The 17,916-nt window shown below is 42.8% G+C and overlaps 1 protein-coding gene across 9 annotated transcripts; it reads right to left on the bottom strand.

Annotated features, from left to right (window-relative positions):
* Positions 1 to 2,081: 2,081 nt before the first annotated feature.
* Positions 2,082 to 14,155, bottom strand: YPEL5 (yippee like 5). 9 transcript variants are annotated; one of them, XM_039706985.1, is made up of 8 exons: positions 14,020 to 14,155; positions 11,037 to 11,166; positions 10,875 to 10,939; positions 10,549 to 10,704; positions 9,674 to 9,772; positions 7,543 to 7,657; positions 5,812 to 5,984; positions 2,082 to 4,245 (listed from the first exon to the last, which is right to left on the bottom strand). In XM_039706985.1, exons 7-8 carry the CDS (start codon positions 5,950 to 5,952, stop codon positions 4,021 to 4,023), a joined length of 366 nt encoding a protein of 121 aa, XP_039562919.1. In that variant the 5' UTR covers positions 5,953 to 5,984; positions 7,543 to 7,657; positions 9,674 to 9,772; positions 10,549 to 10,704; positions 10,875 to 10,939; positions 11,037 to 11,166; positions 14,020 to 14,155; the 3' UTR covers positions 2,082 to 4,020. The 9 variants fall into 9 exon arrangements, with proteins under 9 accessions (XP_039562919.1, XP_039562918.1, XP_039562920.1 ...); XM_039706984.1 differs by lacking the exon at positions 7,543 to 7,657; XM_039706986.1 differs by lacking the exon at positions 7,543 to 7,657 and having other exon boundaries at positions 10,875 to 10,934.
* Positions 14,156 to 17,916: the final 3,761 nt, after the last annotated feature.

Raw genomic sequence — 17,916 nt, 5'->3', positions numbered from 1 at the left:
ATGAGACCAGGAAGAACTCCACACTTGCAGAAACCAGCCTCCTCAGCAGCTCTTGAAGGTCTTTGCCACACAACAAGTAATGAGACAGCCAGCAGCTCACTTTCTTTGGCCATATTTCACATCTTCTGCAAGAAGAAAAAAGCTTGCACAGGAACTTTATCTACCAGGTCATACTCCTCCTCATCACTCAAAGCAATCTTTTGAAGTTTTCAGGCAATTTTAACTCTGGGTTATGAAGAGACTGGCCTCAAAATTGCTTAATTCTTTTAAGTCCTGCAAAACCAGGAGTGGAGAGCAATTCTTATTAGTGCCCCAAGCAAAATAAAAAGGCAGAAGCATTTCCTTGTCAGGCATCAAGGAGTCTGCAAAGCCCTTGAGATCCACAGGAAAGCAAGCGTCACTGGATTTTTAAAATTTATTGTTGTTCTAAGTAAAGGCAGGCCCAAGGAGGAAATATAATACATTATTTCTATCTTTTGCAGAATGTTACTGCAGTATCAGCTTGTGTTTCTTGTCTAAAATAGAGTTCATCAACCAGCTAGCTTCTTCCCACATCAATGCCAGAGCCTTCCCAGCCAGCTCATCCTTGTACCCAGCAATTGTGTCCTCAACTGCAGCTTCACCTGTGCCTTACCTGCTCATCCACTGACGATCTGCCAACTTCTTTTCCTAAAGCTCTGACCCAAATCTGCAGAGGCAATCATGCCCTGTAAGAATAAGGCTGTGGCAGTGACCACAGCCAACCCCAGAGCCCTGGGTAAGGCTACTTTTTCTAACAGAGCCACAAGACATGTATGTCATTTCAAAAGTTCTTCTAACATCCCTGGAGAGCATAAGTAAAATGCTTTTACACTTCACAAACACACCATCCAAACTTTTCCTTTTTCCAAAGCTGTGTTTGCTGAAACAGCAGCAAGTATTTCAGTTTCAAGCACACCCACAAGATGGGATCCCAGCATGGGTGACATGAACTCTAATCCAGCCCATGCCATGCCAATGTCACAGCACCACTGCTGGCCCAGGCTGCAGCCTATGAGCACAGATTCTGAGGTCTCCAGGAATGCAAGGTGCACTCTGTTGTGCACTGCAATTTCCTTGTTCCCTTCTTTACCTCAGGCCCCACCACAGGCCAGGCAAAAGATCACTGTGGTGGCATATTTTCCCATGCCAGCCCTTGTTTGAGAATGCCAGGCTACTGCACTACTACAAAATTGCAGCTGATTCCAAACAGCAATGTCTCCTCTGTCTCTGGATGTGCTGTAACCAATGGCCTTGTTCCCCACAGATAAGTTATCTGTGTTCACACACCAAGTGTCTCAAGGAGGAGCAGCCAAAATACAGGAGGCTAAACTCTCCCAGAGCCATCAGAAGTGATACAGGAGGGAACAGCATGTAAGCTGAAACAGCAAGCCAAAGTCTACTGCTTTAAAGCTGCAGAGGACTTGCTTAAGTCTCATGGGATTTTAAAGAATTCACCTCACATGTGTTTTTCCAATCAAAGGCTTTGTGAAAAGTAATTTTTAGCATCTCACACCAACATTCTACTGAAATGGTCTTAATATAAGTGAGAATAAGAGCCCCAGTCTCCATCACACCAACAAAACAATCCTTTCATCTCAGTTCTTCAGCTTTAGAAGTTGACCAGCTGCTGGCAGGTTTCTGGCTAACATTTGAACACAAAGGAAAAAGTCACAGAAGTCCAGATATATAATACAAAATTCATTAATTCCCAAGCCATTTCAAAAGCTCAAGTTTCTTGCAGAAAGTGGATTTTTGCTTAGCTTGCTGTCTTTTCAAAGCCATGGAAAGACATTTGGCACCCAGAATTCCATAAAATGAGACATTTCTTGTTTTCTCTTTAACAGGAGTAAATTGAAGGCTTTCAAGTGTCCAAGTGGTATGCTTGAAGCTCTACTTGGCACCTTCCAAAATCAACAGAACTCTTTTACCACCTATACAGAAAGGGATGCTCGTCAACAGCTTGTCACTGTGCTGCAGAAACTTAACACAAGGAATGAAAGATGGGTTATGTGATTTGGCTGACGGACTCTATGACAATAACTCTAAAAGAACAGCAAAGATCAGTTCAGGACAAAACATACTTTATTGTACTGTAATGTCAGAAGTACAAGAAAAGTACTGCAGAGAACCATGCTAATGGCGCTTCCAGGGTCTGTGAAGAACAGAAGTACAAGATAATGGGGTACTACTGTACTCAGTGCAAAAACTGATTCATTTGAGGCACAAGTACACTATTGTTTAAGCAGCTTGATTCAAGCACAGCTCTGGTATGTGATCTACTCTGTTTTCTTTCTATGTGACATTTCTAGAACAAAGCTACCTTTACATGAAAGAGGCAGTAGATTCAAGTCAGGGGTGTCCAACTTGCCACCTGGCAACCAAAAAAAAAAAATACTCTGCATAGTCACCCTCCACATTTTAGTTTGATATGGAGCTGTGGCTAGAGAAGAAAAATTACTCTGAAAGGTCAGAACCCAGATCCATTTGGCAGGGTGGGTTCCCCTCCTTTTCTGCGTCTGTGGGTACCTTATTTCACGTTGACCACAAATTATCCAATAAGAAAAAAAACCACAACCAACTCATATCTTGGATAAGAAATCAGACATATCTAACATTCAAATAAATTTCAGCCCTTGAGATCCTAACTTATGGCTTAAGACACAATGAAATTGTTTGGGCACCCTTGAGTTAAGTTAATGAAGAGCATTTTTGCTAAAAAAAGGCAAGCAAGCTCACTGTTTTAAACAGAGCTGACCTCTACAAGAACAAAGCAGGAATCCAAGTCACTAGTTACTACTAGGCTGACATGTACTGCTGCCCAGAAAGATAAAAACATAACATCACAATGAAAACGTTCAACAAAGTTGAAAGATAAAGGTTTCAACACCAGAAGCAGCATTTGAAAACAAGCTGTTTAAGTTAATCTTTTCAAGAGATGCAGATTGCATAACTCTACGCATGAACAAACATGCTGGCAATCTTCTCCTTTTACACAGCAGCTGTGTTTAACATAGGAAGTTCTGGGTTTAAAGAAAGCTACTTGAAGAAGAATTAAGATTTGCAATTCCCTGTCTAACTTAATGAGATTAGTAGAGAAACGAAAAAAAAATTACTACTGAAACAGTAGTTTCTCAGTGGATCCCTATCATTACAAACACAGCCGGATTTGTAAGCAATGCAAGACTAAACAGACAGCTATTACTTTATATTATTACTATGCTCATAAGTTACATCTGTTAAAGTTAAAAATAGCCAAGCAGTTTCACCCTATTTCAAGGATAGTTTCCAATCAACACCAGTTTACATGGTGAATGGGACTTCACGAATAAACAAGGAATGGTGACATCTTTGGGTCAAGAATGACAAGAAATAATGGGCTCTGTGCTACCAATCAACCTCAACAAGAATATGGCACATGGGCCAGCCCAAGCTGTACCAACACTGAACCTTTAGCACTCAGCACAAATTCGGATCTCTTCACTTTAGCTAGCAAACCAGGTGAAAAGGCTGGGTAAAAAAAACCCAAAAAACCAAAAACCTAACTAAAAACTTAAGCCAAAAGTTGGAATATATTTAAAAAAAAAAATCTGTAGTTTTAAAATAACTTGATGCTGACATCAGTTTGTGCAAACTAAAAAAAAAACAAACAAAAACCTCACTGAATTTCTCTCCAACAAAAGACAAATCCTGCAAATATTTTCCTTTTAGCCCACTGTACCTTAAGATACAATCTCAAATCTAACAGATGTAAATGAAAGAGAGAAGTTACAGCATCTGCACAACATTCTTTCTACAAACAGCTGCTGGAGGGAAAGTAAAATATAAAAGGAATAAAGAAAGTAAGGTTCCATCTGAAATAGTCTCACAATCTTTCCCACTTTGTAGTCCATGAATCCGACTCTGATGCTAAGGTGACAGTGTATGTAAGCAGATTTTTTTGTTGATTTTATTACATTGGAGTTTCAATTGAAGAGAACCTGAGAAGAGACTGGAGCCTCTTCAGGAATTGTCGGATGGAACATGCTCCTCGAAGCCTTCGCTCTCCCGGACCAAGGCTCTTTCCAGGATAACGCGGCCTTCCTTGTAGCGCTGGCTGTCTTCAGTGGCAAACTCATAGATCCAGCCCAGCTTGCTGTTGCAGTTCTTGCAGCTCACGTCCCGCACCATGTGGCGGCCGGTGAGCATGACCCGATCCTGAACTTCACTGTACTGCAGGTTGACCACCTGGGATAAACACACAGCACACGGGAACACAGGATTAGTGTGCCATGGGGAAACCTGCTAAATGACTAGCAGCACTTAGAAGGGAAGAGCCTGTGCCACCACACACACACTGAAAACTGTAGTGTAAAAAATCTCCTTTGTGAGAGAGAGGGTAACACCTTAAAGATGTGCTTCATAGTGATGTAAAACCCTTACATTTTAACTGAGAGACACGGATTGCTATCACAAAATATGCAAAAGGGCTGTGTTCAGATCTGGGTGAGAAGCTCCCAGTGAACAGCTTGTAAATTTATATTAATCCAGTTGTAATGTATATAACCCATTTCTAGCAACTGATGTGATCACCAAGTCCCAGAACTCAGAAACAAAATATTAAAAGAGGTGCTTCTTTAAAAATCTTGTGTTGCTTTTGAACTAATTACCTAAAAAAAGCCAGGGTCAGTGGCTGAGAACGTAGACATCAAACATGCACCTTTTTGTGTGCTATATCAGCAGTTTAAATATACTTGCAACTTCTTCTGCAGCATCACCACGAAACCACGATGTTTACTTCATTGAAAAGTTGATGTCAGAACTGCACCCAAGCTGCTGATTTGCAGATTCTAAAAGATGGGACTGTACTACTTTCTCAGCTTTGGACCTGACTGCTTCAAATGTACAGCTTCTGACTCCAGAAATGCAAAACCTCAAACTGCTGTAATTAAACCCCACTATTTAACATTTAAAAAAAATCTGAACTCCAGGATTCAGAGCTTATTGAATGAGGAAGGGATGAGGAAGAAATCTCTCAGTACTGATAAGATTCGGGATACCAAAAGTCCCAGAGCAAAACACAGTTAAGACAATATTGATGCCTCCATCAACTCTGCCCATGGCCAAATGGCTTATAAGAAAAAAACAAAACTAAAATACACCAAGCATTATATGACCAGGAACTTTGCAAGAAAGCAAAGGACAATCACAGTTTTTTTCCATTAATCTAATGGACAAGTCTTTATGCAAGGTTAATAAATAATCCTACAATTCACTCAAAATTTTTGACTTCTGTATTTTGATCCATTGAATTGAATCAAGTAAAAACTCTTAAACTAAACCAGAGTATTACTGACTATAAAAAAGATTGTGATTGATTTTGGCAACTTAAGCTGCCCAACTACTGTTACATTAAATGCATTTCAGAAATTAAACAAAATATTACCTAGATTTTTTTTAACTGCATCTAAGTGAAAAGACCTTTGGAACCCTTTGACAGACACCAGATACTCTCAGAGTGAATTTGAGATTCATATTACAGAAGTCTCTGAAGTTAAAACTCCATCAATTTTGGCCTGAGGCCTCTAAATACACAGTCTTCTTTACAGTCTTTCAGAATTTCAGACAAAACTAATTTAGCTAAGTTTCCCATCAACAGTAAATGTCAAATTTGACTTCAAAGACAAAAAAAAAAGTTCCAATAGTAATTACACAACACTTTAGCCAAGAAGTTTTTTCGCTCTCATGACAGATTCATATCCCACAAACTCATTTTTCAAAAATAAATAGCAGTTCCTCCAGCTTCTTACCAACCTTGTTAAAAAGAAAGGCCCTTCCTGTGGCCCCTGTAAAGCGAGTGGAGATGAGCTCGGAGCGGTTGGTCAGGATCGTGTCGCAGTTTGCACAGGAGAACAGGCGAGTGCCACCAATGTGATCCAAAAAAATTCTTCCCATTTTTAGAACTTATGTACGTCTATACCCAAGACCTGAAAGCAAAAAGAAACATCATGTAAAAAAAAGCATTACAGCAAAAAAACCTGAAACTCCCAAACATCCCATATATATGGCAGGATACTGTTCAAACCAATTCAGCTAATGATTGCTCACAGTCATTCCTCTGGTGGTGAACTGCTGAACTTACAGTCTGCCTTCACCCTCTCATCAAGACAAGTTATTTCCCAAAGTGACCATTTTACCAATAAGATGACTTAAATACAAACTAACATTACAATAAATGAGAAAAACACAAACTTAAACCTTTAAAATACAGTTCAGACTTTTGCACACCCCCTACTGGCCCCTACAGTTCTTAAACTCAGAAGCTTCTACTTCCTTTAACACAAAACTGAAATTCTATTTCAGTGCATTCCCAACAACTCACTCATCTTAGTCAGCACTAAGAAATGAAGCACTGAGAATTACACTGAGTCACCAAGACAATTATAGCTTAATTTTCCCAAGTCACCCCCACCTTTTATAATACATATTTATTATGTCACTTCCCCATAGCTTTGTACAATTTATGACACATGATCACACAACACCACCACTCAGAATGTTGGTATAGCATCCTGGCTGCTGTATTTGACTTGACACTTCTTTGTTTCACATACACACTCCAACATAGGAAAGGTTTGGATGTTATTTCACATAATAAACAATCCACCCAGTCTTTACACCAGCCAGTTTTATATACAAATGCTGAAAGTTGTCTAATCCAAATATAAAATACTGTGCCATTTATCCAAGGTATTTCCAAAGCCTCACCACTAAAATACCTCAGCAACTCCAATGAGAAAAAAACCACAGCTTAAAAACTTCATAGCAGATGACCTGCAGTGCCTGATATATCAGCCTCTTCACTGCTTGGGAAAATTGAAGTGTCTCACTAACTTCACACTAACAAACATAAATTACTCAAAGTTAACTAGTGAGTAGGCACAGAATGTATAGCCAAAAACTTAAATAATGATGGATGATGCAACATGACAAAGGAATTGAATTATGATGTTATTTCCCTTTCCACTGCAGAAGTTTAATGACTAAACTTCTACATTAAACAAGTTAAATGTACCTCCATTAATGCTTCAGATGTGGAATCAGAAAAATGTATTGTCTCTGCTTTTGTCATGCAGAGCAATGCAAAGTAAATCTGACACACTGCAATATTAGAATTGTGTGGGTTTTACTTTTCAGAGCAGGAGACTGTGCTGTTCATAGAGAAGTCAATCAAATTTTGTGCTCATCTAATTGAATATTCTAAGTCAAACACCATTAAGAAGCACAAATACCAAATTTAAACTCATTTAAAGGTTTAGGGGATCAGTTTTTAAAAGCCTACTCTTAACATGCACAAAGCAAATGGACTAAAACTTGCACCTGCACACACAGAGATTAACACATAATTTTTACATCTAAAAATCAGAAGTCACTGACATAATGATTTTTTTCCAATTGATTTATTTCACACTTTGTTTTCTTAAAATGTGAGGCAACAAAAAGGGTTCCCAATATTGAACAGAGATTTTAGCTCAGATTTCTTACCTTTAGATTTTTCAAACCACTATTAATCTTCTGTATCCCATCTGAAGGATACATAAAAATTAAAAGCAATGTCATGACTCTTCCTTTTAAAGGCAATATAATACCAATTTCTCTTCTTCAAAGAAAAAACAAAACAGGTCTGAATGTTAGAAGTGTGATTCCACTCAAAATACAGAAAACATTTTTATTTAGATTTCTCTAAGCTTTATACCTTTCTAACATGTCTTTATCTTTCCCAGCAACCAAAGGCAAAAAAAAACCAGTGACAGAATGAAGGAAAATCAACAGACAATTAAGTGTGAATAAACAAGTATCAGTAAAAGTCTCTAGCCACAAGAAACCAAAAATACAAACAATTAATGCAATTGTAACAGATATGCCCATAAGGCACTTGCCCTAGGTCCATGTGCCATCCTTCCTAATTTTGGATAATGTTATATTTGTGCTGATTGCATTGTGGATTCGAAACAATTAACTGATCGTAAGTTACAGTAAATGTGGAATCAGCATCCAAAGGGGTATTTCTTTTAGAGTAAATACAGTGCCCACCCTGCTAGTACTTTTAGAAGGTAACATAACATAAATCCAAACTGAGAACGACACCAACACAGAGCTTGGTGTCCAGAACAGATCCTTTACACAGACTGACCCTGTGCAGCATGACATTTTGAAAAATGCACCTAAACACTTCAAATGCAAGTGCATCACCTTCCTAAAATCATAATTCATGTCAGTGCCCTCAGAAAAACAATAGCCCAGAGACATTAAAAATGGAAATTAAATACTTCAGAAGGGAGCAGACGTGCAATTCTAACAAGCAAGTTAGAAGTCATAGCAACATACAAATATATTACTTCTGGATATGGCATTATGGCATGGACTGAAGTCTTGAGTCCCAAAGATCTCAAAAGTTAAAATAAATGCATAAATAAATATATTCAAAGGCTGAAAAATCTGCCTACTAATATAAGGCCTAAAATCCTCACTTATGTCACCTTAAAGAGGTGAAAGTAACCGAAAGTCACAGCAGAATCTAACAAACCAACTGGTACCAGAACACATTTTTTCAGAATATAGTGCATAAAGAAATCCAAATTCTTGAAATAATACACATTTAAAAAATTTAGAAAATTAAATTCTACAGTCAGCAGTGTAACAGTCAAAACAACATAGATTTTGTCTATGTTTTCTTACGAAACTACCAAAATACTGTAAGGTTACCAGAGTGTCTAACTTTTTCAAAGTAACCTCTACACTCACCTACCACCTGGTAGACTTCAGTCAAAATACACAGCAGGCTACAGCTACTGCTGACCTCAGTTTTGATTGCTGAATTCAATTAACTTGTAAGGGCCCAGCTGAAGCACTATAAAACTAGTCACCTTACATTAGTCCTTATGTTACTGCTCACAGTAGTAAAAAGTAGGTAAAAAACACAAAATGACTACTAGCAATGCAGACTTAAAATGCCACACTTTATCGTGGATATCTGAAAAACTAACATGGAAATTTTTCTTTTTCCTCTCTTGTAAAATAGAGAAACTGATTTCAACTTGAAATCATTTCTCGGTCTCCCCTTCCTTTTTCTTCCCCCAAGCTAAAAACATAGCATTCCCTTATAAGACCAAATCAGAAGGTACTTGCTGTGGATAAAGACTCTTCTCTCCTTACGTAAGGATGCTGAATCCTGTAGGGTATACTTACTGCACACAGGAAAAAAAACCAGAAGCACAATAGAACAAGGGAAAAGCAATTTTCCATTGCTCTCAGGCTCCTGCCCCTTACAAACATAAGTGGTGTATACAAAGTCACACAAGTTAACTGTGCAGATTTCCTTCCCTATAGTTTCACTACCAATGGGAAAGGTGCGGGCGTCTATTTATGTTCACACATGCATAAATGATCTGAAAAAGCCACTTATAGGCAGCTTTGATAGGCAGTGGGAGGGCTCTCTTAAATAAGGAGAAGCCAAAGAATTGTGAAACATAAAAGCATTTCTAAAGGTCCTCTAAACAGGGGGAGGAAAATACAGTAAGTGCACTTGGCCATTCATCCACTATTTACACTTAAAAACACAGAAGATAACTTCCACTGGTCCAGAGAACCAGCCAGGTTCCCTAGTGCTACTTACAGCTCCAGAAAGTGACACTATCCCACCAATTCCATCATGCTACCAGCAGAATTTTCCGAAGTAGTGGACCGGGATGTTGGTTATTCACAAAACCAAATGCTGAGGAAAGAACAGATTTTTTTTTTTCCTTTGGCCCATGATTTCACTTTTAAAATCAGCTAAGCATTCTTTACTGGGTATGTATCAGTGATGAAGTTCTAGCACTCCTGCCTTCATGCAAATTACCAAACACAAGTCATTATATTAAATGAATGGCTGCAATATAAGAAAGGCAGACTTTTTTACTTTCCTTAAAAATGGGATATAAAGTATCTATTGCTTGTCAAATCTCTCCAGGTCCAAGAGAGGGGTGCTTCATGAACTGAGAGAGGATGACACTTCCATTATTCAGCCCCCAGACCACCTTCCTGACAGGACCTTTAGGAGAGCAATCAATGACAGGTCATAATGCCTAGCAGGTCAGGCTGGCTGTCAGTGCATGATTTTGACAGTACATTATTCTGACATCATAAACCTTGATACCACTTCTCAATCTCTCTGTGAAAAATTTCCTCTCTGCATGCTTCTCCCAGTGAGTGCATGGACAGACAGGAAACACAGGCACTGTGGCTGAGTGCTATAATGTGTATTCCAAAAGCAGTAGCTCCCAAACTCCCCAAACACTTTCAGTGTTGATTTCAGCAATACTGAGCAACAACCATATCAAAGGGCTGATATTCAACATTTTAAAGTTGACCGCTATCCGCACACACACCCAAAACCACCTGAAGCACCACTTGGTTGGTATTTGGACTACCTCATCTGCCTACCTTCTCCATCAATAAAGAATGAAAAAGTAACACAAAGAATTATTTATTAACATCTTTTAAACTAACAGTCAGTGTTTTCTTGTCCTGGAATGCATCTCTTGAAGACACAGGACCGTCAACACTTGGGAGAGTCAGCAAGCACTTTCTCTATACACATTGGACTGTGGATATTTCACAGGAGGAGCCTCAGTGTTGCTTCAGCACCATCTACTGCGTTCACATCTACAACAGAGAACAGCTGCTAGTTAAAGGACAAAAAACTGTGACCGCCTCTCTTTCACCATTTTACCAGCTAAAAACATTTTCCTTGTGAGCAAATAAGCATCTCTACCCTCTGAGAAAGGGTTATGCATTCCCCTAAGCACACTGAAACATTCTCAAGATGTACTTACATTGGAACCAGGCTGAAACATCATCATGGCATCTCAGGAACTGGGCTTCAGCTTCCTCTTCTTATCTCAGAGATGGACAAAAGAGGAAAGAGAATTCTTAGCACAGCTGCACAAGACCAAACATTAAAGAATCATAAAGAAAAAATAAAACTTGCTCCTTACCTTCCCAGGCTTCCCTGCTCACAGGTGAACATCCAAAAATACACACGTGGTCAGTCTCTTAGCAGGTTGGAGATTCAGTGTCGGCCACCAACTTCTGCGACTGTTCCAGTAAACAAGGCCTGGCCTCTGCCTACATGCAGAATTGAAACCACCACATGTAGCCAAATGTGGAGAGAAGCTGAACTGGACCAGCATACTGTGCTCTTTAGAACCATCCATCTACTACAGCACACTGTGAAGGGAACTTAATACAGTCCAATGACAGAAGAGGCTTTGGCAAAGCCCAGCTGCAGGGCACAGCACCCACCAACAACAGGCTGCCTTGCAGGATGAAAACACCCTTGTGCAAGTTGCAGCAGTGTAATTCTGTATTGCAGGCTGCAGTAGTATCATTTCCTATTGCAAACTGCATTTTTTCTTAGGTAAGGCGAGGATTGCACTAGGACACTGGCATTTAAATTTGTTTATGTCATATTGGTGCAGTGAAACACTAATCCAGGGTACTTTGTTTCACATTTAGAGAGAACAGAGGCACACGGATGGGTGCTTGTTTCTCATACAGCCCCCCTATCTCAGCATCTCCCACAGAGTAACTTAAACCCTCACAATACTCTTGCTAGATAACATATAAAAGTATTAGTTTACAAATGGTATCAGACTCAAATTAATTTTCTTTCCCACCACTACACAGAGTCCAAAACCAGCAACTAGACCTGTCTCCCTGCTTCTTTTTCCCTTCCTAATTACTCCACTGTTTTTAAGAAACCTGTATCTTCTTGTTTTTAATTTAATTTTAAATTTGTTTAAAATTAAACAAATTTAAAATTAAATTTGTTTGTAATAAATTTACTCTTATACTACTTAAGCAGTTGAGATAACTTTCATCTACGAATCCATTCTGCAACTTTCAGAAAGCTAAACTACACACTGTTTTCATCAGTTTTAGTGCTGAAATGATACAAAACTTCATCCAAAGACATCACTAACTGATTTCATGAGTCATTAAAAATAAAATCCAATAAACAACCTTTTAAGAAACGGTGTAAAGACAAGTATCATCCAAACCAGCGACATCCAGCTGGCAGAAAGGGTGCTAATACACTAAGTGCATACCACCAAGAGATTTTTATATTAACTACAAAGGTCCTAAATGTAGCTAAGGGCTCCAAAATTAGAGATCACCTTGCTAACAAACGTCCACAGTGTACAGGCATTTAATCTACACATTTAACAAGAAATTTTTAACTTGAACCTTGCTTAAGTGAATTACGTATTTCAGTAACAGCTGAGCAACCCAGGATTTCAACACAGGTCAAATGTTAGTAAACAAACATGAACCAATGACCTGACTTGGACAACACCCCTTCAAGCTTGTAATGATTACCACGTTAAATAAAGACATATAAAAATGTGTACAGCTCTCAGCGTGTGACAAGTAACAAATACAGCTTGTTCTTGTCATCTTCTCTGTTGGGCTTTGAGATGCAGTTTCATTTGTCCTCACGCACTTGGCAACCACACTTGAAACTCACTCGTCATCATTAAAATCTATATACAAACAATAAGCTCTGCATCTCTAAGTAATTCTGTAACTACGGAAGTGAAAGTAGCAGATGACAGAAGCCTCCACACTTTGAAGACTATACTTTAGAAAAACTGAGCAGCGCTTAAAAACTGACAGTTTTGTTTGTCACACACGCGACTTGAATTCAGCCATTCAGAAAGAGGCTCTATACAAAAATATATAGGATTATAGATATAGCAGTTACATACAGTCACGTGAGGGAATGTTTACAGCTGGGGAGCAAGTTCCCTTCTTTCAGTCACAAACATTAGTTAAGATAATGGTTAATCTACAGCCATTAGCTGCTGACATCAAGAGTTGTTGTGATACCACTTTCGAAAGAGCCCTGCCCTGTTTCTCTCTCATAAGACCGTGTTTACTTGCTTTGTTATTCTCTCTATCTAACCCTAAACCCCTTTGGGGTTCTTTATTGTTTAAAGAAACCAAAGACAAATAATTTATTAAATTCTACGGCGCTATCAGTCCAAAACACGACCTTTATTCTTAAATAAACACGCTGGATTAATCTAATCTTTGGGGTTCTTTATTGTTTAAAGAAATCAAAGACAAATAATTTATTAAATTCTATCAGTCCAAAACATGACCTTTATTCTTAAATAAACACGCTGGATTAATCTAATCTACATCTGCTTGCACAGGACAGCTGAGGGCTGTGCACAGAGTAACAAACGAAGCAGACAGACAACAGCCTTCACATTCATTTTTGCTTTGACTTAGAACCTTTCCCAAAGCGCCGGCAGAATATTTCTGGGCTCCATATCCCAGAATATATCTGGGAATCCATACTTGCACGGGGAAAACTCCAGCGGCCGAACGCGCCTCGCCGCTGAGCGAGCCGCGAGCACCTCCACAGAGCAAGCAAAGCCCCACGGCCGGGTCGGTGACAGCGCCCCGCGGGAGGCACCTGTCCGCCGGGAACACCGGGGCGCTCGGGGGGCGATGCGTCAGGCGGCGCCGCCGCCCCCCGAGCGCGACCGGGCAGGGCGGTTCAACCCCCGCGCAACCCCCGCGGCCGGGCCGGGGGGGCTCCGCACAAGAACCGGCCCGAAAAGTTGCCCAGCGCCGGGCCGGGGGAGGAAGTTGTGTCGGCGGCGGCGGGGAGGGGGTGCTCGGTGCCGGCCCCCGCCGGGCAGGCTGGGCGGCGCTGGGAGACGCTGACGGAGAAGGGGACGCGGTGAGGAAAGGCCGGTGCTTTGTGGCGGCGCCGGGTAACGCACCGGGTCAGGCAGGGCCGACCACTGCCCCTTTCCGCGCCCGTCGCCGGACCGGAGCGGCTCGCCCGGGGCTCTGCCGCGGCCCGACAGACACAGCGCCGCGACACGGCGGTCGCCACCTCCCTCCCCAGCCGCCCCGACCTCCCCTGGTAGCGCGGGGCGAGCGCGGCCCCCGCCCGGTTACCTGGCTGCGGAGAGCGGCGGCGGCGGCTCCGTGCCCGGTGTCTCCCCCGCCCTCCACGGCCCCGGCGCTCCGGATCGGCCGCGCGGCTCCGCCCCGCCGTGGCCCCGCCCCGCCTGTCAATCAGCGCGGTGAGGCCCCGGTCCCGCCCATTCACAGCGGCGGAGGCCCCGCCCCTGCCGGCTCGCGCTCCGCCCCGCCCCGGGTCGCCTCACGGCCGCGCCCGGCGGGGCACGCCGGGTCACGGAGCCACGGATTTACAGAATGGCAGAATTACAGTTACAGAATTACGGAATCACAGAATCATCGACTCATCAAGGCTGAAAAAGGCCATTAATGTCGTCTAGTCTGATCGTCCACCTAGCACTACCCTGGTAACCCCTAAATCTCTACACACCCCCCAGCGCCATGTCCAGAAGCCTCTTGAACACCTTCAGGCATGGTGACCTCCCGGGACAACCTATTGCAATTCCAACCACCCTAACAATGACAATCCGCTTAAGTGACAATCAGTTGAAGGCCATTTCCTCTGGTGCTGTCACTGCAGGCAGGTCAGAGAAGAAGCCTCGTACAGCATCCTCTCAGGTAACTGTGCAGAGCAGTGGGCTCTCCTCCACGCTGCACTCCCCCAGCTCCCTCAGCCATTGCTCACAAGATGTGTTTTCTAGACCCTTCACGAGCCTTGTTGCCCTTTGCTGGCCGCGCTCCAGCGCCTCAATGTCCCTTCTGGAGTGAGAGGCTCGGAGCTGAGCACAGCACTGAGGACAGGGCCAGGGCTGGAGATGGAGCCAGGCCTGGAGCCGGTGTCAGAGCCAAAGCTGGAGCCTTGTGCAGCGCTCAGCCCTTCCCCATCTGCCAAGTTCCATTTCCCAGGCACCTGTCAGGTGCTGCCCTGAGCCTGGTGCCTTCCACTCCCCCTCCACCAGCCTCCCGGACCCCCTTGCTTCCCTCACAGCCTGGCAGAAATTCCCACTCCTAGGGAGCACCTCCCTGCGCCCCTAGAGCACATTGCCATGGTCCTGGCTGGGAGGAAAGGGAGTCCTGTCCCCAGGCACCTGCATTCTCAGGGATTTGGCCTACCCTGCCTGTGAGCTTCACCACACCATGGGGCCCTGTAGAGTTGGAGGTGTAGAAAGGCACAGAGATGGCTTTTGGCGACATCCCCCCCTCAGTGAAGCTGTGACTCATGCTGCTTGCAGACTTTCAGGCCATTCACATTGAAATCTTTGTGGGATACCTTAAACACTGCCCACTGTGGACATGAAACTTCAGAGAAGAATGAGGTGAGGCCCTTCTTAGCATTTGTTTGCAAGTGCTATCAGTTCCCTACCAGTTTTAAGTGCTCACAAACTGCCTCCTTGGCAAATAGTGGTCTTGGAAAAAATACAAGAAAAAAAGTCCTTTTGAGTTGTCAGTTATGAAAAAGAGATGCAAAAGGCATTGTTTTCCTTCTGTGGGGTGAGCCATGCCATTTTAAGGATGTCTGTTCTGGAGAAAGTATTCTCATTCCCGGGTCTATCCATGTGGTATCACCAGAGGAGCTGCAGTAAGGGCAGGAAGGAATGAGTCAGCAGGATTCTTTTGTCATTTGACACAGAGGCAGAGGGGCATCTCATTGTGAATATGCAGCACAGAAAACCTGCTTACACACCCAGCTATTCTTCAGCCTGTGTCTTTTGCATGGATTCTTTTATAAAAAGAAATGATGAGGTAGAAGAGAATACAACAGCCTGTGTGAGGGTAGACAGTCAGTGACAGGTCAACATCAATGTGCTAAGAGCTGCTGTTGCTTTGGACAGACCTGCAGAAAATCAGATCTCTTCAGTATGGTCAGCTCTGGCCTGATCCTGAGCAGAGCTGAGCATTGACATTTCTCACTGGCCTCTCATCAGCTTCTCTTTAGATCGTGGAAAGGGAGTGAAAGATGTTAGAGCAGTCCATCAGACAGCAATCACCACTTGGTTAATGGCACAGGGACAGCAGAAGTACTGAGAATATTAGAAGGAAGCCATAAAGCCATGCCTGGGGTCCCATTTTCCACCAAGAAATGGAGGAAATAACCGATCCAACATGCCCCCTCTGTTAACAGGCTGACCTGATCTGCTGCTGATGCTCACTGGGTAACCAGAGCTGTGTCCCTGGTGGGTCTGCTGCATCTCGTCAGAGGAGCTGTGCAAAGGTCCATGTCTTACTCATCTCTGCACAGCTCCTGTGGAGATCTCCACAAACAAAGCCAAAACAGAGCAGAGAGTCAAAGCAGTGGTGCTTTAGCCAGCACTGGTGACTGGGTCTTATCTGGGGCCTGTGAGCTCACTGCTCAGCTCTGCTGCTGAGGCACCCACACATGCCAGGGCAAGCTGGTTCTTCCTGCCTCATTTTCCCTCTGTACACGGGGCAGAGTGATGCTCCCTGCCTTACTGGGAGGTTGCAGGTTTGCTTAAGTACCCTTCTCCAGCCTGGGCATATGGAGGGGTTGCATGTCTGAATATTGCAATCATCACAATAATATTACCAGGAAAACAAAGCAAAGCCCAAACCTATGAGTAGAATTAAACTCTCAGCAATAAGAAGGGTAGCTGTACCAATCAGAGAGAAACCAAATTGACCATGAGACAAGCAGAGAATGGATTAGCCTGTGCTTGACAGATGGTGCCAGGGACTGATGTTTTTATTTCCCTCGCAGAGGAGCTTAGAGGAAAGGGGGGTAGGGGAGGGTGAGGTAGGGCACGTTTAATAGAACAAAGCAGCAGGCTGTAGCAGCTCTGCTGAAAAATGCTAAAAATACCAAAAGCAATTTCCAATTAGCTTGTAAGGGACATGCTACGTGTCAGCTACAGGGTGAAAAACAGGATCAGCAGTATTGTACCACATGGCACTTTTAATTTTCAAAGCAGCCTGAAAACATTAATTAATTCTCCTCTGACATAGGGAAATGCAGTGCAGTCAGCAGTTTGCTCCTTTACTTCTTATGCCAGGTTTTGGGAAGACCCTGGGCCTTTTCCACAGCTGATTCATATCACAATAGCTCAGATTACTCTGGAGGAGCCAGACTTCTCTGCAGCACTATTGAGCAAAAAAAGGCTGTGTTAAATCTGGAACTTCATGAACCAGAGAAAGGGGAGATGCCCAACAGCCTTAGTAAGACCCACCTTTAATATTTGCCCCATCTAAAGCCATTTCTCAGTGCTATGAGCAACTCTATAGGAAGCATTTCATGGCTAGCTGAGGAATTAATCACAATCTCAGGCAGAACTGTGTAGTGAAACTCAACCACAACATATCAATCTAATTAAAACCTGTGACAAAACTTCAGTGGAATTCAGCAGGACCTGGGTACATCCCACTGAATGAGTGTCAGGGCTTGGAGGCTGTTGTGCATATCTCTCCCTTTAAAAAGAAAAACTTCCAGCTCAGTAGTTTTTGTTCTTGCTCCTTCTCAGAGCCACTAATAATCTTTTGGTATGCTTGTGGATTGCTGTGTGGCAAAGTTAAGCCTACCAAACCAGGCATGCCTGAGGTCGGACAATGATGCAGTGGGATTTTCCATTGCTGTTCCTTCCGTGCCCAGGATTTCTGTCAGCAGAGAGGAGGCAGCTGAAATACAGAGCCAGGCTTACAGGCTGCGATCTCTCTGGGAGACAGCGTGACTCCTCACTGCCCCCTCTGTGCCTTCTCAGCTTTGCCTCGCATCAAAGGCTGGGTTCATCCCACGAGCTGCTCTTGTTATTTGGCTGTGGCTACTGATAGCCTGTTTTTCAGAGGAAATGGTACAGCCTGCAGCTTCATTCTCATAAGGTAAGCCTACTGACACACACACAAAAAAGGAATTGTCTTCCATTTGATATCACAAGCAGACCTTAGTGCGTTTGGCTCACCTGAAAGCTGACACAGGGACAAGTC

The sequence above is a fragment of the Passer montanus genome, unplaced genomic scaffold (genome assembly GCF_014805655.1).
Source record: "Passer montanus isolate IOZ18808 unplaced genomic scaffold, ASM1480565v1 scaffold2, whole genome shotgun sequence".
Classification (NCBI taxonomy): domain Eukaryota; kingdom Metazoa; phylum Chordata; class Aves; order Passeriformes; family Passeridae; genus Passer; species Passer montanus.
This window is presented reverse-complemented; position numbering and strand designations above follow the sequence as displayed.